General features: G+C 41.3%; 1 protein-coding gene and 1 pseudogene across 1 annotated transcript; both read right to left on the bottom strand.

Annotated features, from left to right (window-relative positions):
* Positions 1-427: 427 nt before the first annotated feature.
* HSF5 (heat shock transcription factor 5) lies at positions 428-27,860 on the bottom strand. Its single transcript, XM_025361857.1, has 5 exons — positions 27,065-27,860; positions 18,767-19,141; positions 5,294-5,388; positions 3,762-3,783; positions 428-498 (listed from the first exon to the last, which is right to left on the bottom strand). Exons 1-5 carry the CDS (start codon positions 27,669-27,671, stop codon positions 428-430), a joined length of 1,170 nt encoding a protein of 389 aa, XP_025217642.1. The 5' UTR covers positions 27,672-27,860.
* Positions 14,641-16,705, bottom strand: LOC112609199 (annotated as a pseudogene).

The raw sequence follows: 27,860 nt of genomic DNA, 5'->3' as shown, positions 1-27,860 counted from the left end.
AAGGATCACACTGTGACTTGAATCAGAGAGACCGAATTCCCCACTAAAGTTGTGCTGACTACAGTTTGAGTGGCAAGACGACAAATCAGCACACACACAGATTATTCTCTAGTACCATAGATGGAGCAGTTTTTAGATGCTCCTTGACTATAACAGAAGGTCAGAACTTTTCATTTAAAAGGGATCTGGGCAGCCAAAAAACATGGCTGCTAGATGTTCGGTAGTTTGTCAAGGCAGATAATCTGAACTGAACCGCTGTAGTACATAGCAAATTCCCAATTCTCAATTAACAAAATTCTCAATTAACGAAACAAAAAATACTTTTTTTCCTTAACAGAACTGAAAAAATCCCAACAGTTTGTCACGTGCAAGGCTAGTCTGCCTCCAGCTACAGCTAGTGCACAATGTCACATTTGTCATCCATGCCTCACTCTTTTAATTCTTCCTCCTTTGGAAAGTGCTCCTGCTTGCAGGCCACGTCCACCAGCAGATGAAGATCTAGAAAGAAAGGATTGTTTACTCCCTCTTAGCCTCTCTGTAGAGTTCTATAGACAAGTTTTCAGAAAAGCAGAACAAGTTGTCTATGTCTCACCTGTAGAACTGGCTCTAAAATTATATAGTCCCATCGGATTCTCAATTTTGGGGTATTCCTATAACTCTAAAGCATACTGATGCAGCCTAGTTGTTAACCCAAAGAGACCAACAAATTTTAGTACCTCTCCTTTTCAGCAGTATGGCCAAGACTCTTTTCATCTCAGTTGCCTTTTTTTTTTTTTTGACGGAGTTTTGCTCTTGTTGTCTAGGCTGGAGTATGGTGGCACAATCTCAGCTCACTGCAACCTCTGCCTCCTGGGTTCAAGTGATTATCCTGCCTCAGCCTCCCAAGTAGCTAGGATTACAGGCATACACTACCACGCATGGCTAATTTTTATATTTTTAGTAGAGACAGGGTTTCGCCATGTTGGCCAGGCTGGTCTCGAACTCCTGACCTCAGGACCCACCCACCTTGGCCTCCCAAAGTGCTGGGATTACAGGTGTGAGCCATGGTGCCTGGCCTTCAATTGCCTTTTATTATAAGTGAAAAAGTAAGGAAAAGTGTCAAAGGGATCAAAGTGAATATACACATACAAATAAAAATTCATCTTCTTCATGCTGTAAGAGTAGGTGGGTGGGTTGTGGGAACATGAAAAGGCAATGCCTCAGGAAAAACAATGTTAAAATAAGTAATCACCATTTTTCCAAAGTTGATTGACTCTGTAAAATTCCCACTTATTGACTAACACAGCTGAATTCTTATAAAAACACCTAGCTCAACTGTCCATAAAAAAGAAAGCATATCCTCACACAGTGGTTCATTAAGAATGAAAGAAGTAAAAATGCAAATTAGGTATTAGGTTCTGTAATACAAAAAAGCTAAGATCATGTGTAGAAGTTGAGCTAAAACGTCTATCAGAGGAACACAGGCAGCAATTAAAGGATCTTAACGTGGCTTCTAGCTTCAACCTAATGAGCTTACAATTTCTACAGCAACATGACCAGGGAGATTTTTTTTTTTTTGAGACAGAGTCTCGCACTGTCACCCGGGTTGGAGTGCAGTGGCGCGATCTCAGCTCACAGCAACCTCCACCTCCTGGGTTCAGGCGATTCTCCTGCCTCAGCCTCCCGAGTAGCTGGGATGACAGGCGCACACCACCATACCTGGCTAATTTTTTGTATTTTTAGTAGAGACGGGGTTTCACTATGTTGGTCAGGCTGGTCTCAAACTCCTGATCTCGTGATCTGCCTGCCTTGGCCTCCCAAAGTGCTAGGATTATAGGCGTGAGCCACTGTGCCCAGCCCAGGGAGCATTTTTAGGTTGGTTTTGAAGCTTACAACTTTGCCTTCGCATTTGTGAGTTAAAGTATACAGCACAAACCCTTTATTTCATTCTCAACATACAAAGACTTTTGTCACTACATTTTTGGAACACAGCCTCTACAGGATTGATCCACAGCCCAAGCAGGATAGCTAATTCAAATAAAATGGAATTCTATTACTACTTGGTAGAAAATCTAGAAAGTATTTGAAATAGTACCTAATTTTTGCCATATTTTGTAAAAGATAGACTAGTCACCAGGGGCAGGTGCTTACTCATCTGGTGAACTACAATCTAGCCATATAGAGCAAGTAATTTAGCCACATAAGCATTTTGTGGAAGGAGAGTTTATTAGTTTATCACTTAAAATGAGTTTCTCATACATCCATGATCATAGTAGCATAATCAGCAGTATTTTTCACAATAGGCAAAAGGGAGAAGAAATCAACAGATGAATGGATAAACAAAATGTGGTATACACATACAATGGAATGTTATTTAGCCTTAAAAAGGAATCAAGCGGGGCTAGGAGTGGTGGCTCACGCCTGTAATCCCAGCACTTGGGAGGCCGAGGTGGGCAGATCACAAGGTCAGGAGATTGAGACCATCCTGGCTAATACAGTGAAATCCCGTCTCTACTAAAAATACAAAAAATTAGCCGGGTATGGTGGCACGTGCCTGTAGTCCCAGCCACCCAGGAGGCTGAGGCAGGAGAATCGCTTGAACCCGGGAGGTGGAGGTTGCAGTGAGCCGAGATGGCGCCACTGCACTCCAGCCTGGGCGACAGAGTGAGACTCCATCTCAAAAAAAAAAAAAAAAAAAAAAAAGAGGAAGAAAGCCAGGAGTGGTGGCACATGCCTGTAGCTCCAGCTACTCACTCAGAAGGCTGAGGCAGGAGGATTGCTTGAACCCGGGAATTCGAGGCTGCAGTGAGCTATGATGGCACCACTGCACTCCAGTGTGGATGACAGAGCAAAACCCTGTCTCAAACAAACAAACAAACAAGGAAGAAATTCTAGCACATGCTACAACAATAGGTATTAGGATAAATGAAATAAACTAATCGCAAAAAGACAAAATACTATATGATTCCAGGTATATGAGGTAGCTGGAATAGTCAAATTCAGAGACAAAAAATAGAATGGTAGGTGCCAGGGGCTGTTGTTTAATAGGTATGGAGTTTCAGTTTGGGAAGATGAAAGGAGTTCTGTAGATGAATGGTAGTGATGGTTGCACAAATGTGAATGTATTTCATGCCACTGGACTGTACACTTAAAAATGGTTACAATGAGGCCAGGTGCGGTGGCTCACGCCTGTAATCCCAGCATTTTGGGAGGCTGAGGCAGATGGATCACCTGAGGTCAGGAGTTCAAGACCAGCCTGACCAACATGGTGAAACCCTGTCTCTACTAAAAATACAAAATTAGCTGGGTGTAGTGGCACATGCCTGTAATCCCAGCTACTCAGGAGGCTGAGGCAGGAGAATTGAAGAATCGCTTGAATCTGGGAGGTGGAGGTTGCAGTGAGACGAGATTGCACCATTACACTCCAGCCTGGGCAACAAGAGTGAAACTCCACCCCCCAAACAAAAAGTTACAATGAGCCAGGTATGGTGATGCACACCTGTAGTCCTAGCTACTTAGGAGGCTGAAGCAGGAGAATTACTTGAGCCCAGGAATTTGAGACTGCAGTGTGCTATGATTGCATCTGTGAATAGCCACTGCACTCCAGCCTGGGCAACATAGTAAGACCCCATCTCAAAAAAAAAAAAAANCTTTCTTTCTTTTTTTTTTTTTTTTAGAGATAGGCTCTCACTATGTTACCCAGGCTCATCTCAATTTCCTGGCCTCAAACAATCCTCCCACCATGGCCTCCCAAAGAGCTGGGATTATAAGGCATGACCTACCACACATGGCCATATATTGTCTCTATAGCAAGAAAAGGTCTTTATTAAAATGTTTCATTTAGCATACAACATAATCAAGATATAAACACTGTCATAGTATCTCCAGTATGATCCAGAGAAGAGAGTGCCTGGACCCACAAACAAGAGCATCTAACTGTGGGATAGGTGTGTCCCTCCAGTGAAGATGAATGGACTGGGATATCATGCTTGATCATATCAGCCATGAAAAGGGCCAGCTAAGTCCCCTTGACCTCATCCTATACTTTTCAAACAACAACCTGATTATAATTTGACTTCCTATGTAGATTTTTCTCCAAAAAAAAAAAAAAAAAAAGAGGAATGTTCTTTTGAGTACCCTAATGCCACTAGTAAGATATTCTCTTAAGAACTGAAACTATCTTGGCTAGATGCTTATCCAAGGCAAACACGCAATTCCAATCTTTAGCAGTTATAGCATAAAAATACAAAGCATGGAATTTAAAAGTATCCTTAAAATAGCTATATAAAACATTTAACTCCAAGCAAGTGTCTCCTAAGAAATAATGAGAAGATATTTGGAGTAAAAGTTGAGCATCCTTAATCCAAAATTCCAAAATCCCAAATACTTCAAAACCTGAAACTTTTTGAGTGCTGGCATGACACCACAAGTGGAAAATTCCAGCACAAAAGCACTTAACACAAACTTTGTTTCATGAACAAAGTTACAAAAAATATTGTATGAAATTACCTTTAAACTATGTGACTCAGGTCATATCCCTAAGATATCTCATTATGTTTTTGCAAATATTCCAAAATCTGAAAAAATCCAAAATCTGAAACACTTCTAGTCCCAAGCATTTTGAATATGGGATGCTGAACCACTATGGTGTTTACAACATATGGGCTATGGATAAAGGGGGCCACCATTTAAATTTCTCATTTTTGACATTTTTCTCCTTTCTCCTTAAAAAGAAAAGTCTAATTATCTGTATCAACTTGGAAGAATCTGTCATTTGATGACTTATGTACTTGTATAGTTTATCTGGTATTCATTTTACCTTGGAAAAATCCAGAACAGCACTTTTTAAAACAACTTGCAGCAATAATGGGAATGTTCTAGATCTGTGCTGTATAATTCAGTAGCCATAAGCCATATGAAACTACTGAGCACTCAAAATGTGTCTACTTTAAGTATGGAATAATTTTTAAATCTATTTAATTTTAATTTAAATAACCATATGAAACTATTGAGTACTTGAAATGTGGCTAGTATAACTGAGGAATTTTTAAATTTCATGTAATTTTAATTAGCTTAAATAGCCACATGTGGCTAGTAGCTACTATACTGAACAGATCTGGCCTAGAAGAATTCTGAGATATTATTTATATCAATTCTCTCTCCTTTTTTTTTTTAAGAACTGAGAAAATAAAGCCCATTAATCCACAGCTTACTTCTGGTTACTCATTAATATAAAATTACACTTTGAAATTTTGCAAGGTCGATAAAATCGCACATGAAGTGCAGAGCATGGCCACGGTTGCAAGACTCCTACCTGGAAGTAGTTGCAGTGTGCATAGGAAGAGGCAGTGGGAGTGACACAACTACTTAGAGCATCCATGTGGGTAGGAGAACAGCACTGTAGCACAGCTGGAACAAAGTCAAACACAGAAAAGCCATCAACCACAATACACTTCTATAGCATTCAAGGAGCTCCCCTCTTTCAACCTGGAAAGAAATCCAAATTTGAAGAACTTCCTTTGTATGTCTAACAAAATATTTAGTCCAATTAGGTGGTGTTATTTATTGAAAACAACACAGTAACAAAATAATTTTAAAGGCCTTTAAAAGGTTCATGTCTAATGTCTATTTTTGTAAATGATTTAACACCTAAGCATTTTGTTATCTTTCTAACCATATATTTTTATTGAAAGTAATTTCATTTTATTGAAAATAGAGGAATATATTGAAATTCCAAAATAAGTATTTCAATCATTTCAACAGTAACCACTATTTGGAGGGTGGAGTGTTTTAAAAGAGTAAAATAAGTACGAAATATTCTCCAAGTGTTCCACCATTAAACAATGCATCCAGTAGAAATGTATACAAAAATGTTTTAATCATTTAGGCAAGTGGTTAGGAATGCAGATCATTGAGCCAGACTGCCTGGTTTTGGAGCCCAGCTCCACCAGCCTGGCTTTATAGCCCAGTGTAAATTTGAGCAAGGTTAATCTCTGTGTGCCTCAGTTTCTGCATCCTATTAAAATAGAGATAACAACAGAATAATGGGACCTACCAAATATGGTTGTTATGAGGAATAAATGAGCTAATATCCATAAAGAACTTAGAAGAGTACTAGTACACAGTAAGCAATCAATAAGTGTTAGCTGCTATTATTTTAACAGAAGAAACACATTTTCAAAACTTTCCCTTTATAGTCAGGACACTGTGAAAAGCCTGAACTCTTGGTATTAGCAAAGTTACTTACAGATGCAGTCTTAATAATAGGTTGAGTCTGCTTTTTTGTAGAGACTCTCCAGTATAAGTGAGAATCAGTTATTAATAGCACAACTGTGGATTAAACGGAGGATGATGTATGTTGAGCACCTACCCTGTTTCAGGCACAGTAGTAAATGCTTTACATATATTGCCTTTACAAAACAAGTAAACTAAAGCTCAGTGATATTAAGTAATTTGCCAAAAGTCACATAGCGGGAAGTGACAGAGTCAGTAATTAAACTCCAAAGCACACGCTCTTTAATATACCACAATACAGCCAGGCATGGTGGCTCACTCCTGTAGTCCCGGCACTTTGGGAGGCTGAGGCAGGCGAATCCCTTCGGCCCGGGAGTTTGAGACCAGCCTGGGCAACATGGTGAAACACCATGTCTACAAAAAATACAAAAATCAGCCAGGCATGGCGGCAAATGTCTGTAGTCCCAGCTACTCGGGAGGCTGAGGTGGGAGGATCATTTGAGCCCAGGCGGTAGAGGCTGCAGTGAGCTGTGATTGTGCCCCTCACTCCAGCCTGGGTGACAGAGTAAGACCCTATGTCCAAAAAAAAAATTGTATATATCTCACAATAATTCCCTAAGCTAAACCCTCTTCCTGAAATGTAACATTTGTAGTTTTACTAGAATTCTACTTGCCGAATATCTTTAAAGGTGTCTTTATCAATAAGGTGGCAACTCTCCCTTTTTATGTCCACATTTTTCATATTTTGAGTGTGCTAATAAAATTACTAATCTCATTATTTAATGTTTAAAGGTAAATTGACCTAAGGATTATAAAAAAAATTAACCGAAATGCTTCCCTATTTCTCCATGAATATTGATTTTTAAAACATCAGAAGTTCATGAAGATACAGTAGAAATAAATATTTTCTCTTTGTATCATGAGCAATTTAACCACTAAATTTTGCACACAGAAAGAAAACTTGAAATAATTGGCAAAATTATAGTTCAGACATAAATATAAAGGTTATTTTTTGGATGACATATTTTTTAACAATTTTGGTGACTTTAAAAAGCCATATATTACTAAGATTGCCTCAAAAAATTCAAGTTGTTATCATTTCCAATATAGGTTAGCAGAACAGGTTCTTAGACTTGATCCTTTGAAGGTTATTCAAATATATATATTAAATGTTTTGGATTTGAATTAGATTTCCCAAAGTGTCTGACAGCACAAATATCCTAGGAAATCAACTGAATCCAAATAGCTAAACACCAAGCAAGATCTGCAGAGCTTGCCAAAACTGCGGAAGGGAAAAAAAAATTCTTTTTCCCCTAGAGTTACAGCAGCTAAGGAAAATCTAGCCACCTAGCGGTAGAGAAAGACTTGGGAGCTGCAGGTCCATTCCATCAGGGTACCAAAAAGCAGTGTTTTGTTACAAATAAATCAATAAAAGGTGTTAGTTTTATTGTTTGGAAGTTTCTGACTCCATTGGTTACACATTTTGAATAGGTATAAAAATGTACTTTAAAATAAATATCTCAGAGAAATAAACTACAATATATAACAGAGAATATGTTAATATATTTTTGATAGCTTGATAGCTGAGTTGGTTTCTCAGGAAACAGCAAAAAAGTAAATGTTCTTTAAAGTATCCAGTAACAAATGGAAAGCAAAACAGTACCTGTATGAAGAAAATGAGGACTTCAATAGATTACACTCCAAAAAGATTCCTCAATGGCTATTCCTTACCACTGTAGTCCTATTTTGTATAGTCAACAAAATAGAACAAAGGTATTAGTAAGTTTACTGAATATGAAAACTTAGGCATAGAAATTTGACTATGTGCCTAGTATATGAAAAAATAATCTACTGTGCATTATGAAAGCACTGACATTTATAAAACTTAGTTTATCACTATGTCCTAAGATACATTCATCTGCATAAAGAACTTTCAGTGTCTTCCTGAAGGCAGTGTTCAGTTGAGGCATTAAATTCCATGTAGAAAGAAAAACTGAAAATAATTAAAAGAATTCCATTTCAGATATAAATATAGGCATTAATGACATTTTCAAAAAATTTCTAAGTAATAAAAATGTTAAGTCAGAGTTACTAAAAATTATTGCTCCTGCTATAGGTGAGGCAAACAAGTTAATGTACTTTATCCTACGGAAGTGATTCAAATATAGAATCAAAATATTTCGAATTTGAATCTACTCCAGAATAGTATAATGTCAACAGTGAGAAAATACCCCATAATATAAATGCTCAAAAGAAAAAAAACATCATAATAGTATATTTAATTTCAAGATAAGTTCCTACAGCAACTAGAACCCCAGTATCTCCTCATTTATGGTGAGGTAAAGAAAAGGTCTTCTGAGTTTATACCTCAAAGTGAAAGCAGGCATTTGAAAAGATATCTGTACACCCATGTTCACCATAGCAGAATTTACAACAGCCAAAAGATAGAAGCAACTCAGTATCCATCAACAGATGAGTGGATGAACAAAATGTGTTATATTTTGTATATTATACAATGGAATATTATCCAGCCTTTAAAAGGAAGAAAATTCTGACACATACTATAATATAGATGAATCTTAAAGACATTAAGTGAAATAAGCCAGTCACAAAAGGACAAATATTATACGATTCCTCATGTAAGGTTCCTAGAATAGTCAAATTCATATATACAAAAAATAAATTAGAGATTACCAGGGGTTGGGAGAAACTATTGCTTAATGGGTACCGAGTTTCATTTGGGTGATAAAAAGTTTAGGAAACGATGGTGAGGGTTGCACGATATTGTGAATGTAAGTAGTGTCAATGAATTGTATATTTAAAAATGGTTAAGATGGTAAATTTGGCCGGGCGCAGTAGCTCACATCTGTAATCCCAGCACGTTGGGAGGCCAAGGCGGGCAGATCACAAGGTCAGGAGTTTGAGACCAGCCTGACCAAGATGGTGAAACCCTGCCTCTACTAAAAATACAAAAATTAGCTGGGCGTGGTAGCACACGCCTGTAATCCCAGCTACTCAGGAGGCTGGGGCAGGAGAATCGCTTGAACCTGGGAAGCAGAGGTTGCAGTGAGCCAAGATGGTACCACTGTACTCCAGTCTGGGTGACAGAGTGAGACTCCATCTCAAAAAAAAAAGATGGTAAATTTATATATTAAATATATGATTCCACTTATATTAGATATTTAGAACGGTCAAATTCACAGAGACAGAAAACAGAACAGTGGTTGCTAGGGACAACCTCTCCACCTCAGGGACAGGTTGGCATTCTCTAATGGGCAGTTAGTGGTTAACAGGTACAGAGTTTCAGTTGGGGAAGATGAAAAGGTTCTGGAGATAGACAGTGGTGATGGTGAATGTACTTAATGCCTCAAAACAGTACCCTGAAAAACAGTTAAAGTGGTTAAGTTTTATGTTACGTATATTGTTTCACAATTTTTTAAAAAGGTAAATATGATTGCATTTTTGCTTAGTTTCTTCTAGCAGAGGACAGAGAGAGATTCCTGGTGCTAAGTGCCTCTTTCCCATAAGCACAAAATGAAGTACTTTCAGAGGAGCAATACAGACTGCCTGAGAACAAGAGTAACAGCACCAAAAACCTCTTATAATTCTATATTCTATATTTATGTACATTAATGTAGGATTAGAAGCCTAAAGATCACACCTATAGAATTTAAATGTACTTTAAAACAACAATCAGTAACTCTTTTTGCCCAAGGGCCAATTCAGAAAAATCTTAAATGATAGGAGATACACACACACACACACACACACATATATACACACACACATATATATATTTTTTAACCTAGAACTGCATGCCAAGATGGATATTTTCTTTTTTTTTTCCTTTCTTTTCTTTTTTTTTTTTTTGAGACACAATCTTGCTCTGTTGCCCAGATTGGTCTCGAACTCCAGGCTTCAAGCAATCCTCTTGCCTCTCGGCCTCTGAAGGTGCAGGGTTTGCAGGCATGAGCCACCACACCTGGCCAGATATATATTTTCTAATAAAAATTAAAAATATCACGCGTATCTTGGGGGAAAGCTTATATTCTTATAAATTCTCTTATTTAGCCTTTAAAGTGTTAATGTCCAGGCTTATTTACTTTTTTGAGACAGGGTCTTGATCCGTTGCCCAGGCTGGAGTACAGTGGCGCAATCTCGGCTCACTGCAGCCTCAGCCTCCCAGGTTCAAGTGATTGTCCTGCCTCAGCCTCCCAAGTAGCTGGGACTACAGGTGTGCGCCACCATGCCTGGCTAATATTTTTTGTATTTTTAGTAGAGATGGGGTTTCACCACGTTGGCCAGGCTGGTCTCAAACTCCTGACCTCCAGTGATCCTGTCTGCCTCGGCCTCCCAAAGTGCTGGAAGTACAGGCTTGAGCAACCGTGCCCAGCCTTCTAGGACCATTTAAAAGACAGCTGTTGGACAGGTACAGTAGCTCAGGCCTGTAATCCCAGCAACTCAGGAGGCTAAGCAGTGGGATCACTTGAGGCCAAGAGCTTGAGACCAGTCTGGGCAACAAAGCAAGACCCTAGCTGTACCAAAAAAATAAAATAAAATAATGTGTTTTAATTAGCTGGGTGTGGTGGTGTGTGCCTGTAGTCCTAGCTACTTGGGAAGCTGAAGTGGGAGGATAGCTTGAGCCCAGGAGTTCAGGCTGCAGTGAGCTATGATCATGCTACTGCACTCCAGTCTGGTGAGAAAGTGAGACCTTGTCTCTTAAAAAATAATAAAAATAAAATTAAGCACAGCTTTTAAAACACTTGATCCTTTACATGTAAATAGTGTTTAAATTTTACAAAGTCAATTCACATATATTATTTAATTCCTCACTCAAACTATTATGGCCACTTTATAGAAAGGGAAATTGAGGCCACATAACATGATATAATCCACTGAAGTTCATATCCAATGATTAACCGCAAAGCTGGGACTAGAACTAGTTCATTCCACTCAATAAATTATGTACTTAGGGCCCATTACAGCAAGAACTATGGTAGATGTAGGGGGATACAGAAATGAGTTAGAAGCAGCCCTACCCCACAGAGCCCCCAGACTGAACCTCCCACTCTAGCAATTGAAGTACATTCTCTCTACTTGGACAGGGTGAGTCAATAACCCAGAGCAATCACAATGCCACCAGCAGCATACAAAGGTAGATTCCCCTTCCAATTGCTGTTGTCTACCCTAGAACTAACTCTGAGGAAGAGATATACCAGACAAAAATTGTCTCAGAAGAAAAACAGAGCTAAAAAACAAAAGACTCTCTTCATGAGAGGCAGGCAGACAGGCAGGCAGGCAGGCGAGCACAGTGGCCAAAAGAACAGACTCTTGAGTCAGATTGTCTGGATTTGTTTCCAAGCCCACAGCTTCCTAGCTGTGCCTCAGTTTCCTCATCTATAAAGTGAGGCTAATTACACTATTTTATAAGAGTATTTTAAGGATTAAATGAGTGAATATTTAAAGAGTACTAAGAACAGTGCCTGGTCATAGTGATTACTACATAAATACGTGTTAAATAAAAAAAGAGATGAAGGGCAGCTACAAATTTACTAATCATTGCCTTGAGTTTAAAACTTTGAAAAAAAGGCAAAGTTGATTTTGAGTCTATTCAGTGTTAAAGAAAAACAATTCTCAATATAGGATTCTATATATAAAGATGATGTATGTTCAAATATATAGTGGAGAACAAGTAAAATTAAAAGGTTTAAAATGAAGATTTTCATAAAAGAGGAAAATTAAATCACAGTTGTAGACCAAAAATAACATCAGAGGAAAAACTGAATTCTAGATAAGGCAAGAATAAAAAGAGTCAACTAATGCTAGATCTACAAAATTTTGCCTTTGAAGAAGTGGTAAGAATGGAAAACTGACACTTAAAGGGAGGAACAACAAACATAAAAAGTAACTCCAGTCTGCTTCTAATGTGAGAAAGAAAAAAAATGATTCCAATGAGTCATTTTATGAGTTAGTCTGATGGCAACTTTTTAGCTGCAGTGTTTGACTTTACTAGAGAAATTAATAATTTATGAAATGTTATAAAATTCAACATTTACTGGTTATACTATCTGAAGACCAGATCCAAGTTTATTTTTATAACTTTTTTTTTTTTTTTTTTGAGACAAGGTCTTGCTCTGTTGGCCAGGCTGGAGTGCAAAGGCACAATCACGGCTCACTGCAGCCTCAACCTCCTGAACTCAAGCAATCTTCCCACCTCAACCCCCAGGTAGCTGGGACTATAGGTGTTGCTACCACACCCAGCTAATTTTTCTATTTTTAGTAGAGACTGGGTTTCACCATGTTGGCCAGGCTGTTCTGGAACTCCTGGCTTTAAGTGATCCACCTGCCTCATGAGAATGATACTCTATTTAATTTCGGTAAAGTCATTTGTAATACTCTTAATAACTAAGTACTCACTAAATATTGGTTAAATTGTTCACTACTTTTTATTTCCTTCGCCCATAATTTGGAGGAATTAAGCACTTGTAGGGTATTTTTATGGCACTTTCTTTTCCATTGCAAGTTTTTCATATTTAATAATAAAACTTTTCATTTATAAAGTGCTTCACAATGTTCAAAGCAGTTTTGCCTACATTATGTACTAGAAGTCATCATGAAATTTCTTATTCTCATAATCTCAGAAACTTTACAGTCATTTCAATTATCCCTATTAAAGAAGACAAAACAAAAATTCAGCTAACGTAAAGTTATCTATATACTGTATACTATAAAAATATCAGTGACACTTACTTGTTCTTTTTTTAATGCCTCCTTCCTAATTCTTACCTTAAACACTTGGAGACAACTCCCAATTTATAATTTACATCAAGCTAAAATAAAATATTTTAAAAACACCATGTCCAAAATTATAATAATTTAACAAATAACAGTTCTATAATGAATGTTAACTATAATATTTGTAGCGGTGTTAGTGAATAATATATGAGTACTTCTCATAAAATTTAGAGCTAGTAGTTTCCATGAGGATTGCTTGAAACTTGGAATACATTTTCCAGGCTGGAATGCAGTGGCACAATCATGGCTCACTGCAGCCTCAAACTCCTAGGCTCAAGCAATCCTCCACCTCAGCCTCCCAAGTTGCTGGGATTACACGTGTTAGCCACCATACCCGGCTATCTTGTTTTCAAAGATTGTACAAATATTTTGGTTCTTCAAAGAAGTAGCTGGGCAAATATGGGGGGAAAAATTAGGCCTTAACCATTTTCTATGTAACATGGTAAAAAAAAATTTTTTTAATTTCTAATAGGCAAAATGATTAAAAGTACAAAATCATCCTTACTTCATGTAATTCCCTCCTTTTTTTTTCAACTCCATTCACCAAAAGAGTAACAGCTCTGAAAATCTATAAAACCCAATCTAGATGATTTTAATATCATTAAAGCATTTTGGGAAAATAATCCCTTTCACTGCTATATTTAGGTGCAATGAGCCAATGATACAAGTATACAGTTGGATATTAATACAGCTAGAAAATAGTGTGTACTACTACAAACAGTCACCAGATTTATAACTTTGTTTTGTGTGTACACATTTAGTTTTATTGTAACAAAGCAACTTGTCCCTTTTAACCTTTAAAAACTGAGCCTCATCTTTCCAGTGAAACAAAAAGAAAATTTAAAAATAAACAGGAAAAAAATTACAATAGAGAATGTCAATTTCAAATAAGATCCTACAGGCTTTGCTGATTCTCCCATTGAGTGGCAGGGCTCAAGTCATCATTAGGAGAGAATTTATTTTAAAAAATGTCATCTTAAACTGCAAAGGATGTCTGTCAAATATGACAATTAAACATGCAAAAGGAGAAGTCATGTTGTCAAAATGCCCACTTAACCCACCTGAACATCTCAAACCCACCCTGTGCTGACCTTCTGTAAACCCATTTTTTTAAGGTTTTGTTTTCTGTTTTTGTTTTTTTTAAACAAGAGAAAGTAGACAGATACATGTTGGTAAATGCCAAATGTCCATATTCACACAGAGACACAGTGTACTCTCTGAGCTGAATATACAGAGAAAGGAGTAAAAAAGCTAGAATTCTGGGCACTGCCACACAGGGGCCTCACACTTTCCAGCTTCCAGCAGAGACAAGGGAGCAGGTTTTTCTTTTTTTCGACAGAGCTCAGCGGTGCTGATTCCATACAGTTTTTGTTCAGACAGGAAGGGATAAAAATGAATTTAGAACAGAAAGGGGTAGAGACTCTTTTCCCACTGTATTCTGCTCAAGGTATTTCCCCCAAATAAGGTGAGAACCATGATACAGAGAAAAGAGATCTCAAGAACAGGGCGACTGAGCACAAGAGGAAAACAAACAAACAACAAACAAAAAACAAAACAAAAAAACCCTGCAACTTGCTCCCAGGGACTGGAGAAAATTTTTAAAAAGGAAGGTCGGAATCCATCAGTGTTCTATTAGCCATCTTCTTCTCCTTCATCCTTCTCTCCTTCCTCCCCTTCATCATCATCTTCATCTTCTTCATTTTCCTCTTCATCCCCTTCTAATCAGTATCTTCTAATCTGTCCTCCTCTTCATCATCATCATCTTCTTCTCCTTCTTCATCATCCACATCGGGAAACAAGTAGTACTGTAATGGGTTTGGCCAAATATCATCTTTGATGACCTCTCCTAACTCATTAGCACCTGCATCAGAATGGTCAGTAAACCAGGTAAAGAAGCTCCCTGGTTCCTCATGCTGCTTCTTCCTGCCGGCTTTATTCTGCGTTTGACTTGAACGCTTTGTCAAATCCTTTCCAGATTTCCATTTGATTGCAGTGGACTTTAAAGATGGATCACCACTCTCATTCAGATGAAATTCTTTGGACAGAACTTTATTTTCAAAGTAAGGATTTTGATCAAAATAAAAATCTATTCTGTAACCTGATTAAATATATTCAAATTCTGTCACTTCAACTCTGCTCAAATAATGCAGTGCCGCTTCTTCCTCCTCCCCAAGCAGTGCAGACACCTGTGGATGGTTGATAAATGTTGTTATCCAAAAATGTGGGATTTTGGTGATCAATTCTGATCTCTTCTGAAAAAAATGGTTAGCGGAGTTTGTTACATTTCTGTTCTGCTTTCAAAATCTCCTCACTGGCTTGTTCATTAAGTCTGTTTGTTTCATTTTGGATTTCATCAATGTGTTCAATTGCTTCCTGCTGTTTTCCTGAGGTCTCGTCGGCCCTGTAGTGGCCAGAGTTGAGCTCCTTTTTACTGACTTTGGCAGCGGATGCCGATCTGGCGCGGTTGGAAGGTGGGGGCGGGGGAAGGGAAGGCGAAGGGGACTGGCAGGCGGCTTCCCAGTCACCGCACACGCGCGGGCGCTCGCTGGGTCCAGCCGCCTCCTCCCAGCGCTGCCCCAGCGGCCTGACTACAAGGTACCGGCTAGGGCAGCGTGCGGGACCCGGTCCGGGCTCCTGCTCGCGGAGGGGATGCGGCGGCAGCGGCGCGGCAGCGGCTCACCTCCCTCGCCCAGATTTGTAATTTTTTTTTTTTTTTTGAAACGGAGTCCCGCTCTGTCGCCCAGGCTGGAGTGCGATGGCGCCATCTTGGCTCACCACAACCTCCGCCTCCCGGGTTCGAGTGATTCTCCTGCCTTATCCTCCCGAGTAGCTGGGATTACAGGCACCCGCCACCATGCCTGGCTAATTTTTGTAATTTTTTTGGTAGAGACGGGGGTTTCACTATGTTGGCCAGCCTGGTCTCGAACTCCTGACCTCGTGAACCACCCGCCTCGGCCTCCCAAGGCGCTAGGATTACAGGTGTGAGCCACCACGCCAGGCCCAGATTTATAATTTTTAAATGGCAACAAATTACGCCATTCCCTTTTCTTTCTTTCTTTTTTTTGAGACGGAGTCTCGCTCTGTTCCCCAGGCTAGAGTGCAGTGGCGCGATCTCGGCTCACTGCAAGCTCCGCCTCCTGGGTTCACGCCATTCTCCTGCCTCAGCCTCCCGAGTAGCTGGGACTACAGGCGCTGCCACCACGCCCGGCTCATTTTTTTATATTTTTAGTAGAGACGGGGTTTCACCGTGTTAGCCAGGACCGTCTCGATCTCCTGACCTCGTGATCCGCCCACCTCAGCCTCCCAAAGTGCTGGGATTACAGGCGTAAGCCACCGCGCCGGGCCACTCCATTCCCTTTTCTAATTTACATTTTTTCTACTTTAAGTAAATATGTTTTTTAAAAAATATTTAAAATGAAAAAATATTTTAGCTTTCCCTTTAGTGCCACCTGGGAGAAATGGTCTAACAAAAGACTTCCAGAAATTGCTTCCAGATTTACATAACTGAAAAAATTAAAGATCCTAGATTATTAATTCACAGGGTAAGGAATGCCCCCTTTCTTCTCTTTCTAGTCTTTTCTGGAATGCCCCCTTTCTTCTCTTTCTGGTCTTTTCTCAAAGCTTTGACGCTTGTCTTATTTCTATTGCCTCATTTCATCATTGTGTAAAAAGCATACCACATGATGAAATACATCATCATGTGTTTTTGCTATCGTGTTTTTGCAAAATTGAAAATACATTTGAGGCCAGGCGCAGTGACTCACACCTTTAATTCCAGCACTTTGGGAGGCCGAGGTGGGTGGATCACGAGGTCAGGAGTTCAAGACCAGCCTGGCCAACATGGTGAAACCCTGTCTCTACTAAAAAAAAAAAAAAAAATTAGCCAGGCGTGGTGGCAGGCGCCTGTAGTCCCAGCTAGGTGGGAGGCTCAGGCAGGAGAATCACTTGAACCCAGGAGGTGGAAGTTGCAGTGAGCCGAAATTGCACTACTGCATTCCAGCCTGACAACAGAGTGAGACTCTGTCTCAAAAAAAAAAAAAAAAAAAAGAAGAAGAAGAAGAAGAAAATACATTTGAGTGAAATGGTAAGATTATATTGCAAAACATTTTCTATTAAAAAAAGAAAAAAAATGGCCATGCAGGGTGGCTCACTCCCGTAATCCCAGCACTTTGGGAGGTCAAGGCGGGTGGATCACCTGAAGTCAGGAGTTCAAAACCAGCCCTTCCAACATGGCGAGATCTCGTTTCTACTAAAAATACAAAAAATTAGCTGGGCATGGTGGTGGCGCACGCCTGTAATCCCAGCTACTCAGGAGGCTGAGGCAGGAGAATTGCTTGAACCCAGGAGGCGGAGGTTGCAGTGAGGCACGATTATGCCATTGCACTCCAGCCTGGGCAACAAGAGTGAAACTCCATCTCAAAAAAAAGAAAAAAGGAAGGAAAAAAACCACAACTTTTTTTTTTTTTCCCCAAGAAGCAAAACAGATGATAACTATCATAAGCATTCCCAATTAGTGGCTTGGGATCTACCAGCATGTTCTCAGTGCCCTTGGTTGAGTTCCAGGTCAGTTGTCATTGTCAGGTTTCTCCTTCTCTCTGCTACTCCCCAGTTCTTAGCTGCCTAGGAATAACACTGTGGAGATCCCACTGTTCACCAGGTTTTTACTAAAGAATTTAATCTTCAGAGAGTATTTTTTTTTTTATTAAATATCATTACTGAGATAAATGATTTCATTATGAGGTAATCTCACCTTAAGATTAAACCATATTAAATATATAATAGACATATTTAAAAAAAAACTGCGGCACCAAGGACAGAGTTAAAATAAGGTTCTGGGGTACTAAGGTTTTTTGTTTTTTGTTTTTTTGTTTTTAAGACAGTCTCACTCTGTCGTCCAGGGTGGAATGCTGTGGAGTGATCTCCGCTCACTGCAACTTCTGCCTCCCAGGTTCAAGCAATTTTCTTGCCTCAGCCTTCGGAATAGCTGGGATTACAGGCGACTGCCACCATGCCTGGCTAATTTTTGTATTTTTAGTAGAGTTGGGGTTTCACCATGTTGGCTAGTCTGGTCTCGAACTCGACCTGAAATGATCCACCCACCTCACATTCCCAAAGTGCTGGGATTACAGGCATGGGCCACCACATCCGCCCTTGGGGTACTAAGTCTTAATTTCATAACTAGGACACATTTTGAATATACAAGTTTCACTAACAATACACACCTTTATACACCCAATGAAATTTTCACAACCCTTAAAAACACAATGAAATTTTTTTTTTTTTTTTTTGAGACAGAGTCTCGCGCTGTGTCACCCAGGCTGGAGTGCAGTGGCGCGATCTCGGCTCACTGCAAGCTCCGCCTCTCAGGTTCACGCCATTCTCCTGCCTCAGCCTCCGAGTAGCTGGGACTACAGGCGCCCGCCACCACGCCCGGCTAGTTTTTTTTGTATTTTTAGTAGAGACGGGGTTTCACCATGTTAGCCAGGATGGTCTCGATCTCCTGACCTCGTGATCCACCCGCCTCGGCCTCCCAAAGTGCTGGGATTACAGGCTTGAGCCACCGCGCCCGGCCAAAAAACACAATGAAATTTTATATATTGTTTAAAAATATCTCCTGCTAAGAAATCTTTGCCATTTCTTAAATGCACATTCCTACTGTTTGTGTTAAAGCACAGAGACAATAAAATGCATTTAAAATATATATATGCTCATTATAAACAACCTTAAATAGAAGGCCATGAACCTGAATTTGTCATACCTGTTGGATAGTAGGCTTGCGAGTACTGTGCTGAGGGTGTGTAGTTACTGTATTTTTGGGAGGAGCTGACCATTGTTTGAGGACCTTGTTGAACATGGACAGATGTGGTGCTGGGCTGCAGCGTATAGGTAACCTCAGCTGGAAACCTCTGGAGTACAGGAAATGGAACCCCTTTATCTGAAAATGTGGGAGATGTCTCCACTTGTCCAGGGTGCATTCCAAGGGAGTTCTGCCATATCCTGTGAGGAACTGGGGTCCGATCTAAACCTTTCAGAGGGAAAGTACTGTGGTCATGGGACGGAGTTGATACGTAGGAGTAAGGAGACAAACTATCTCGCCGAAATGACCGGTGAAATTGTCCTACAGCCACTGGTCCTGCATAAAAGAGGAAGAGCACATTTACTAATTTTGCATTACACCACCAGACATAGTAAACCAAAGGTCATAAAATATACTACTCTTCACCTATCAGCCATTTTTTAACACAACAGAAGTTTAGTTTTGGTAAAAACAAATTCAGAATCAAGAATATGAGACATATAATGCTGAAAGAAGAATTGAATAAACCTTTGTTTTCTCAGTGTAATAGTCATAAAAGATAAAGTGCCTAAATTCTAACATTAAATCAAATGTTAAATCAAATATTCAACATTAAAAGCCTTTTATACATGATTTGGCCATCTTACCTTTCGCTTTATTTGCCTGACCCAGATTTTTCCAACGTGTAAGCTACTTCCTAAAAGTTTTCCATTCAGTCTTTCAAACAATTTTGTAGTATTAATAATAGACATAAAAATAAGCTGTCCACCAAAAAATAAAAGAAATGGGTATGGAACATATAACAAGATTTTAATAAATGTAACGTTCTTTGCTATCTATCTATCTATCTACCTACCTACCTACCAACCAACCAGATCTCACTCTGTCGCCCAGGCTGCAGTGCAGTGATGTGATCTCGGCTCACTCTAGCCTCAAACTTCCAGGCTCAAGCAATCCTCCTACTTCAGCCTCCTGAGTAGCTGGAACTATAGGTGCACACCACCAAGCACTGTTTACTTTACTTTTTGTAGAGACAAGGTCTTGCCACATTCCCAGGGTGGTCTGGAACTCCTGGGCTCAAGCACATTGGCCTCCCAATGTGCTAGGATTACAGAAATGAGCCATTGTACCTGGCCTGTTTTTTGTACTTCAAAGGAAAACAAGAAAAATCATTTTTAAGAGGCTTATTATTTGAATACATTCAATCTCCTGAAGTAGGATTTTTTCCCCCTACTAAAGACCTCTTGATTTCAGGGCTCCAGAATTTGTGTTGTGTGTATGTGTTTATTTTTGGCATTAATGTTTTATTTTTTTTTCTTAGAAACAGATTCTTGCTTTGTTGCTCAGGCTGGAGTGCAGTGGTGTGAACATGGCTCACTGCAGCCTCGAACTCCTGGGCTCAAGCAATCCTCTCACCTCAACCTCCTGAATAGCTGGAGTTCAGACATGCACCACCACACCTGGCTAAATTTGTTTTGTAGGCAGGAGCCTCCCTATGTTGCCCAGGCTGGTCTTGAACCCCTGGGCTCAAGCATCCTCCTGCCTTTGCCTCCCAAAGTACTGGGATTACAGGCATAAGCCACCATGTCTTGCCCTCCCTTTCAAATTTTTAAAAATGATAATCTTTGTAGAAAAGTCAAGCTTGAAAAGTTTGACTTAGTTTCCTCCTTCATTCCTTAAATCAATCAATCATTTTCCATGATTTTTCTTTCTTCAGAGTCTTTCCAGTAGTATCCTTTCCCAGATGTCAGTGGCTCTCAAACATTGGTTTACATCTGAATCACTTGAAGAATATGTTAAAAATCCACAAATCCAGGCCCAGAGATTCTGATACTTGTCTTCTCTTCATTAGCAATGTAAAAAGGAATAAAAAATGGAGATAAGGAAGACAGAGAAAGGGCAACAGTATGTAATGAAGGACAAGAGAATATAAATGGTGCAGAACTATAAATTACGATTCTTGAACATAAACAAAGCTAGCCTAATTTATTCCTAAGGAAAGTTTTGCATTAAATCATGTGACTGATTCACAAGTTCAATTTATTAAGCTAATCTGTAAAACAGAGGGAAAACCTATTATGTGCTACTCAAGTATTAAACTACACGTTGAAAGCTGACACTCAAATATCTGCTTTTCCAAATAATTAGATTGTAAACCCATTCAACAAGTTACAAATCTGTCATTCTATTTCTGTGGTTTAATTTCCTTTAAAGAATAAAGCAGGCCAGCCATGGTGGCTCATGCCTGTAATCCCAGCACTTTGGGAGGCTGAGGCGGGCAGATCACTTGAGTCCAGGAGTTCGAGACCAGCCTGAGCAACATGGTGAAACCCCATCTCTACAAAACATACAAAAATCAGCTGGGCATGGTGGTGTATGCCTGTAATCCCAGCTACTTGGGAAGCTGAGGCAGGCGAATTGCTTGAACCAAGGAGGTGGAGGTTGCAGTGAGCTGAGATTGAGCCACTGTACTCTAGCCTGGGTGACACAGTGAGACCCTGTTTTAAAAAGAGAGAATAAAGCATTATTGAGTCCAGGAGTTCAAGGTTCAGTGAACTATGATCATGATACTGCACTCCAGCCTGGGTGACAGAGTGAGATCCTGTCTCTTAAAAATAAATACTTAAACAAGTAAATAAAGCATTAATGCCAAAAAGAAAAAAATACGTACATATGAACAACACAAATTCTGGAGCCCTGGAAATCAAGAGGCTTTATCTAATGCAGGGAAAAAAATCCTATTTCAGAAGATTAAATGTATTCAAATGACAGATCTCTTAAAAACTGTTTTTCCTTTCTTCCTTTAAAGTACAAAAAATAGACCCTGTCTATTTTTTCTAACCCTGTCTCATCCTTCTAACCCCAGCACTTTGGGAGGCCAAGGTGGGAGGATTGCTTGAGCTCAGGAATTTCAGACCAGCACAGGCAAAATAGTGAGATCCTGGCCAGGTATGGTGGCTCACGCTTGTAATACCAGCGTTTTGGGAGGCTGAGGAAGGCAGATTGCTGGAGGTTAGGAGTTCGAGACCAGCCTGACTAACATGGAGAAACCCTGTCTCTACTAAAAATACAAAAATTAGCTGGGCATGGTGGCGCACACTTTGTAGTCCCAGCTACTCGGGAGGCTAACGAAGGAGAATAGCTTGAACCTGGGAGGCGGAAGTTGCAGTGCGCCGAGATTGCGCCACTGCATTCCAGCCTGGGCAACAGAGCAAGACTCTGATTCAAAAAAAAAGAAAGAAAGAAAAAAGAAAAAAAAGGTGAGATCTTGTCTTTACAAAAAATAAAAAAATCAGCCAGGTGTGGTGGCATGCCCCAATAGTCCCAGCTAGGAGACTGAGGTGGGAGGATGACTTGATCCTGGGAGGTCAAGGCTGCAGTGAGCCATGTTCATGCCACTGAACTCCAGCCTTGGTGAGAGAGGGAGACTCTGTCTTAAAAAAAAAAAAAATAACAGGAGGAAAAAAAAAAAGAAAAAGCAAAAAAAAGTTTTTATGCTGCTTGACTACCAATTCCGCAGGTACACACACTTTGAACCTACCACTGACAACCCCTCCTTTTTTTTTTTTTTTTGCTCTTCACAAGAGGTGTTTCTCCATGTCCAAAACTACCCATTGCTTGATTTCTCCTGGGATGCTCACATGCCAACACTACATACTGCCTACAGAGTACAACAGCTCTGCCCTCTTTGGGGATAAACTGTTGGCGAATTTTCAGGCTGTCAATAACTTCAGCAGCTAATTAAAGAATTCTCGACCTTAAATTGTTTTATATCTGTCTACTTCTATCATGATAAACTTGGAGTGATGGCCAATTAACTATTTTAGATGCTGTTAAAATTAAAACACAGTCAAGATTAGAAGGGCATTCTTTTAAGTCTGTTTTTTAAAATAAAGAACCAAGACATGTTCAGCCCTTATTTATTCTTCTGTTAAGGGTTACCTCATAGTGGTCAATTCAGATCAACATTACATCACCTATATGTCCTCAAAATATCTTTAAGATATATTTGGCAAAGTTTTAATCCAGAATTCTGGAAATAGAGGGCAGGATGAAATTGTGTTCTTAAAAATTCTATTTCTTTTATGGAAGTGCATCTGAGTTAATCAATTCCCAGGAAAGAATCCAAAAACTTGCCTCTTGAGAGCATGGTATCCCCAGGCAAAAACAGGTTATCCATTTCTCAGACCTGTTACTTAGTTTAGAATATTTTAACAAATATCGTAAAATAAACTGTTCCTAAAAACAAAATAACAAAAGTGCACAAAGGAAAAACATGCAATCTCACGTTTCTTATCAAGTAGACTCTTGGAAGGGGAACAGTACAGTTGGTTCAGTGGCTCTAAATAAAAGAACTAGGTCCTAAAACAGAGGATTCTATTATAGACAGAGAAGTATTCAACCCATACACAGAGATAGAACACAGAAAAAATGGAGACTAAGCAGTAGCAGTGTAGTCAGGCACACAACCAAGGCAAGATTCGAGAAGAAGAAAAATGAGATGAGGAAAAACAGAAGAGCCAATGGCTTAGAACATGGAATGAGAACAAAACAAAGTTGTATTCTTCAACAACTCTGTTCAGTTATTCAAGTTCTAGTATGCTTGAACTTATAGCAGAATTACATTCCATCTGAACCAGTAACACAATTCCCTGGTGAACCAAACCTATGGTATAGACAGTCCACACCTGACATACCTTCTGCACACACCAACAGGTAGAATGGTAAGGAAAACAAACAAACAAACAAAAAACACCAAACAGGAAAGGCATCAAAACAATAACTTAGTTATACATGGATTGACATATAATCTATACTGAAACACCATGAATGTATGTTTTTCAACAAATAGTAGTCTTTAAATGCTGACCAACTGAACTATAAGTGAATAAAATCAGATTCCAGATGGCCCTGAATTTCTTTAATTAAAACGGACTCTATCCTTAAAATATAACTGGGTTTAAGATAGTTGAGGGAAGAAGATCAGAGAAAAGAGCAAGTGTTGGTTTTTATGTGTGCGTATGTATGTATGTTTCTTTGTTTGAAGTGGTTATCCCATTTCTCCCAAAAAACACATTTTCTAGTCTTTTCTCCTTATGCCCACCAAACATGCAACCTAAAAAAAAAAAAAAAAAAATCCATGTCAGAGATTCTGCCAAATGTATGCCATGGTATTGTCTCCATTGCCTTGCCCCTTACCATTCCCTACCAAAATCAATGGTCATCACATGGAAGTGCGCTAATATTCCTTTAGGACATTCTTATGCCACTGCTGCTTTTTCAACTTATTGTTGGAACTTTAACCTAATCCATTATCTTCTAAACTCCACAGTGGACACATAACCTAGTTCCTTATCTTCTAAATTCCAAATGAACCAAGTACTGTTGTCACTCGTAACCCTGGGCGAAGGTTAAGTTGAACATAGTGTTATTTTATTTGTATATTTAAATTTTTCATTAACTCAAAAATAACCCAGATTTCTTTTTTTCTTTTGAGACGGTGTCTCGCTCTGTCGCCCAGGCTGGAGGGCAATGGCATGATCTCGGCTCACTGCAACCTCTGCCTCCCGGGTTCAAGTGATTCTCCTGCCTCAGCCTCCTGAGTAGCTGGGACTACAGGCGCCCGCCACCACACCCAGCAAATTTTTATATTTTAATAGAGACAGGGTTTCACCATGTTGGCCAGGATGGTCTCAATCTCTTGACCTCGTGATTCACCCGCCTCGGCCTCCCAAAGTGCTGTGATTACAGGCATGAGCCACCATGCCCGGCCCCATGGGATTACATTTACTTTATAGTAAATCCATGTTAACATGCTGAAAGTGTTTTTATTACTCTCCTAGTTGAAGGTAAAGAATGAATTATTATTATATCCTGTCGGTTTCTTGGTATACTGCTTCATATCATGGACTCTTTAAACAGAGAAATGGAATATCGCCACCCTCGCCTTCCTGGAAGAGGAGGAAGAGCATCAAAAATCAAGTCTACAGGCCTGGTGTGGTGGTGGCTCATGCCTGTAATCCCAGTACTTCCAGAGGCCAAGGTGGGCAGATCACTTGAGCCCAGGAGTTCCAGACCAGCCTGGGAAACAGAGTGAAACCCTGTATCCACCAAAAATACAAAAAATTAGCTGGGTGTGGTGGCCACACCTATAGTCCCAGCCACTCGGGAGGCTGAGGTGAGAGGATCCCTTGAGCCCGAGAGGTGGAGGTTGCAGTGAGCCAAGATCTTGCCACTGCACTCCAGCCTGGGGGACAGAGTGAGATCCTATCTCAAAAAAAAAAAAAAAAAAATCAAGTCTATAAAATAATTTGGCCATGTGCAGTGGCTCACACCTGTAATCTCAGCACTTTGGGAGGCCGAGGCAGGCAGATCACCTGAGGTCAGGAGTTCAAAACCAGCCTGGCCAACATAGTGAAACCCCATCTTTACTAACAATACAAAAATTAGCTAGATGTGGTGGCATGCACCTGTAAAATCCCAGCTACTCTGGAGGCTGAGGCAGGAGAATCGCTTGAACCTGGGAGGCAGAGGGTTCACCTCCCGGTGAGACGAGATCTTGCCATTGCACGCCAGCCTGGGCAACAGAGTGAAACTTCATCTCAAAAAATAAAATAGACGGGGCGCAGTGGCTCACAGGCCTGTAATTCCAGCACTTTGGGAGGCTGAGGCAGGCAGATCACCTGAGGTCAGGAGTTCAAGACCAGCCTGGCCAACGTGGTCAAACACTGTCTACTAAAAATACATAAATTAGCCAGGCATGGTGGCGCGCGCCTGTATTCCCAGCTGCTCAGGAGGCTGAGGAATGAGAATCGCTTGAACCCGAGAGGCAGAGGTTGTGGTGAGCCGAGATCACGCCATTGCACTCCAGCCTGGGTGACAAGAGCAAAACTCCGTCTCAAAAAAATAAACAAATAATAAAAAAAAAACAATTCACTATCACAGAGGGTTTCTGAACTTTTACTAAATACAGATGTACACCAAAAAGTTTTTTCAATACTGAAAGATTGTAGCCAATAGAGAAAACTTCAAAGTCTGTAAATGTGAGCTTTCTAAAATTCTTTTTAAACTAAAACTTGACAGCCGTAAAGAAAACCATTTTTGCCTTATGTATGTCTAATCATAACCCTTTAAGGAAGCATCAAGCTCTAATTCGCTACAATGAAAGAAATGTGTAGCCAATTCATTCTACATAGGAACTATATCTTGCAAGCCACGATGTATCCTTGTATTTTTGATCTTAAGGTATATAAACAATGTCTACCATTCTACACATCACCCAGAACCCTAAATCTGATGATTGTCTTAACATTTCTTCTAAGATTTCTTAGATGTGCCAATAGGTGGAAGGTGGCAGCCCTCTTCAAGGACAAATTTCCACTGCAGGCACCTTTTCCAAAACTTTCCCTTGGCTGCTATTGTAACGTTCTAAGTTCTTTTTTTTTTTTTTTTTTTTTTTTTGAGACGGAGTCTCGCTCTGTTGCTCAGACTGGAGTGCAGTGGCACTATCTCGGCTCACTGCAACCTCTGCCTCCTGGGTTCAAGCGATTCTCCTGCCTCAGCCTCCTGAGTAGCTGGGATTACAGGCATGCGCCACAACCACGCCCGGCTAATTTTTGTATTTTTAGTAGAGACGAGGTTTCACCCTGTTGGTCAGGCCAGTCTTGAACTCCTGACCTCGTGATCCACCCGCCTCGGCCTCCCAAAGTGCTGGGATTATAGGCGTGAGCCACCATGCCCAACCGTAATGTTTTAAGTTCTCTTGACCATGATTTTGTTCCGTCCCGCCTTAACCTGTAGGGTGACTCCACTCTGCTTCCCACCGGAGCAAAGGAGCCCCTTCTGTGTTTCTTGCAGACCCAATGTTTCAACGAAGGACTCTTTAGTCTACATGTTTACAGTGGACAGTGTGGGTCTCAGGAAGGTAAACGGAGGCTTACAACCAGGTAACTCCTGGGGTTCAAACTGGGGACAAGTAGAAGGGAGCCTAAGAGGCGGAGGTCCCTTTTGCTGCCAGTGGGCTCAGAAGGGGCTGAATGCTTACGGACCCTCCAGGGGAGGCCACCGTGCTGGTGCCGAGAATGGTGGCGGTGGCAGTGGCGGGACTTTCAGTCTCTGGGAGCACAGTGGACAATGGGTCCTGGGCGCCCTTCGGACTCCCCCAGCGTGAGGACGTGCGAAAACGCGCCCTCGAGGGGCGGTTGCTCCCCGCCGCCCATGCGCCCGCTGTGGGCGAGGGCGCGGGCAGCTCACACTCACCGTGAGGCTCCGGCCGGGGCCCCGCGGGTGGCGGCGGCTCCTGGTGCTGCAATGGGGCGGCGGCGGCGGCCGAGGCAGCGGCGGCGGAGGCGGAGGCCGAGGTGATGAGCAGCCGCTGGAAGCGGTTGGGCGGGCGGCAGGGCACCTCCAGGCCGGCCGCCAGCTTGGCCTTGTTGGCGCTAGTCAGGCGCTTGAGGTGCACGAGCAGCTGCGGCTGGTCGCGGCGGAAGTGCGGGCTGTGGAAGTGATGGAGCGGCCCGTCCCCTGCCGGCCCGCCGCCCCCCGGCCCCGGCCCCGGCCCCGCCGCGCCCGGCCCGCCCAGCACCACCTTGCGGAAGCCGTAGAGGTTGAGCTGGCGGATGAAGCTGGTGAAGTTGGTGGTTTTGAAGAGCTCGGGCTCGGCCCCGGCCCCCGCAGCCCCGCTGCCGCCTCCCCCCGGCCCGGGCGGGCTGAGCAGCTCGGCCTCGAAGAGCGGCTGGTCGATGAGCAGCCCCTCGCCGCGGCCGTCCCAGCGGATGGAGCGGTAGCGCGGGCTGTTCACCAGGCGCCACAGCTTGGCAGGGAAGTTGTTGGGGTTGATGGGGGTGGAGAGCAGCGCCTCCTCCATCGCCCCGACGGGCCCGGGCCTCGCCCCCCGAGCCTAGCTCTCCCACCCCGTTCTCGATCCCTCCCCGGCCTTCGCCTCGCCCTGCCCGCTCCTGCCGGCGCCCGTCCGCCGCGTACCAGGGACCGTTGGCGCACGAGGCCCCGCGGTGCCTCCCAGCATGGCCAATGGGGCCTCGAGTTCCCGCCACGC

Source organism: Theropithecus gelada, chromosome 16 (genome assembly GCF_003255815.1).
Source record: "Theropithecus gelada isolate Dixy chromosome 16, Tgel_1.0, whole genome shotgun sequence".
Taxonomy (NCBI): Eukaryota; Metazoa; Chordata; class Mammalia; order Primates; family Cercopithecidae; genus Theropithecus; species Theropithecus gelada.
Note: the sequence above shows the minus strand (reverse complement) of the source record. Positions and strands in the feature narration are given on the sequence as shown.

Bases quoted from the DNA above. Each gene is read 5' to 3' on its own strand.
- HSF5 (XM_025361857.1), bottom strand. From the start codon at position 27,671: ATGGAGGAGGCGCTGCTCTCCACCCCCATCAACCCCAACAACTTCCCT. The intron at 19,142-27,064 runs GTGAGTGTGAGC...TCTTTTATGCAG, and splicing joins GCCCCGGCCGGAGCCTCACG to GACCAGTGGCTGTAGGACAA. The intron at 3,784-5,293 runs GTAGGAGTCTTG...TTCTTGCTATAG, and splicing joins CACACTGCAACTACTTCCAG to AGACAATATATGGCCATGTG.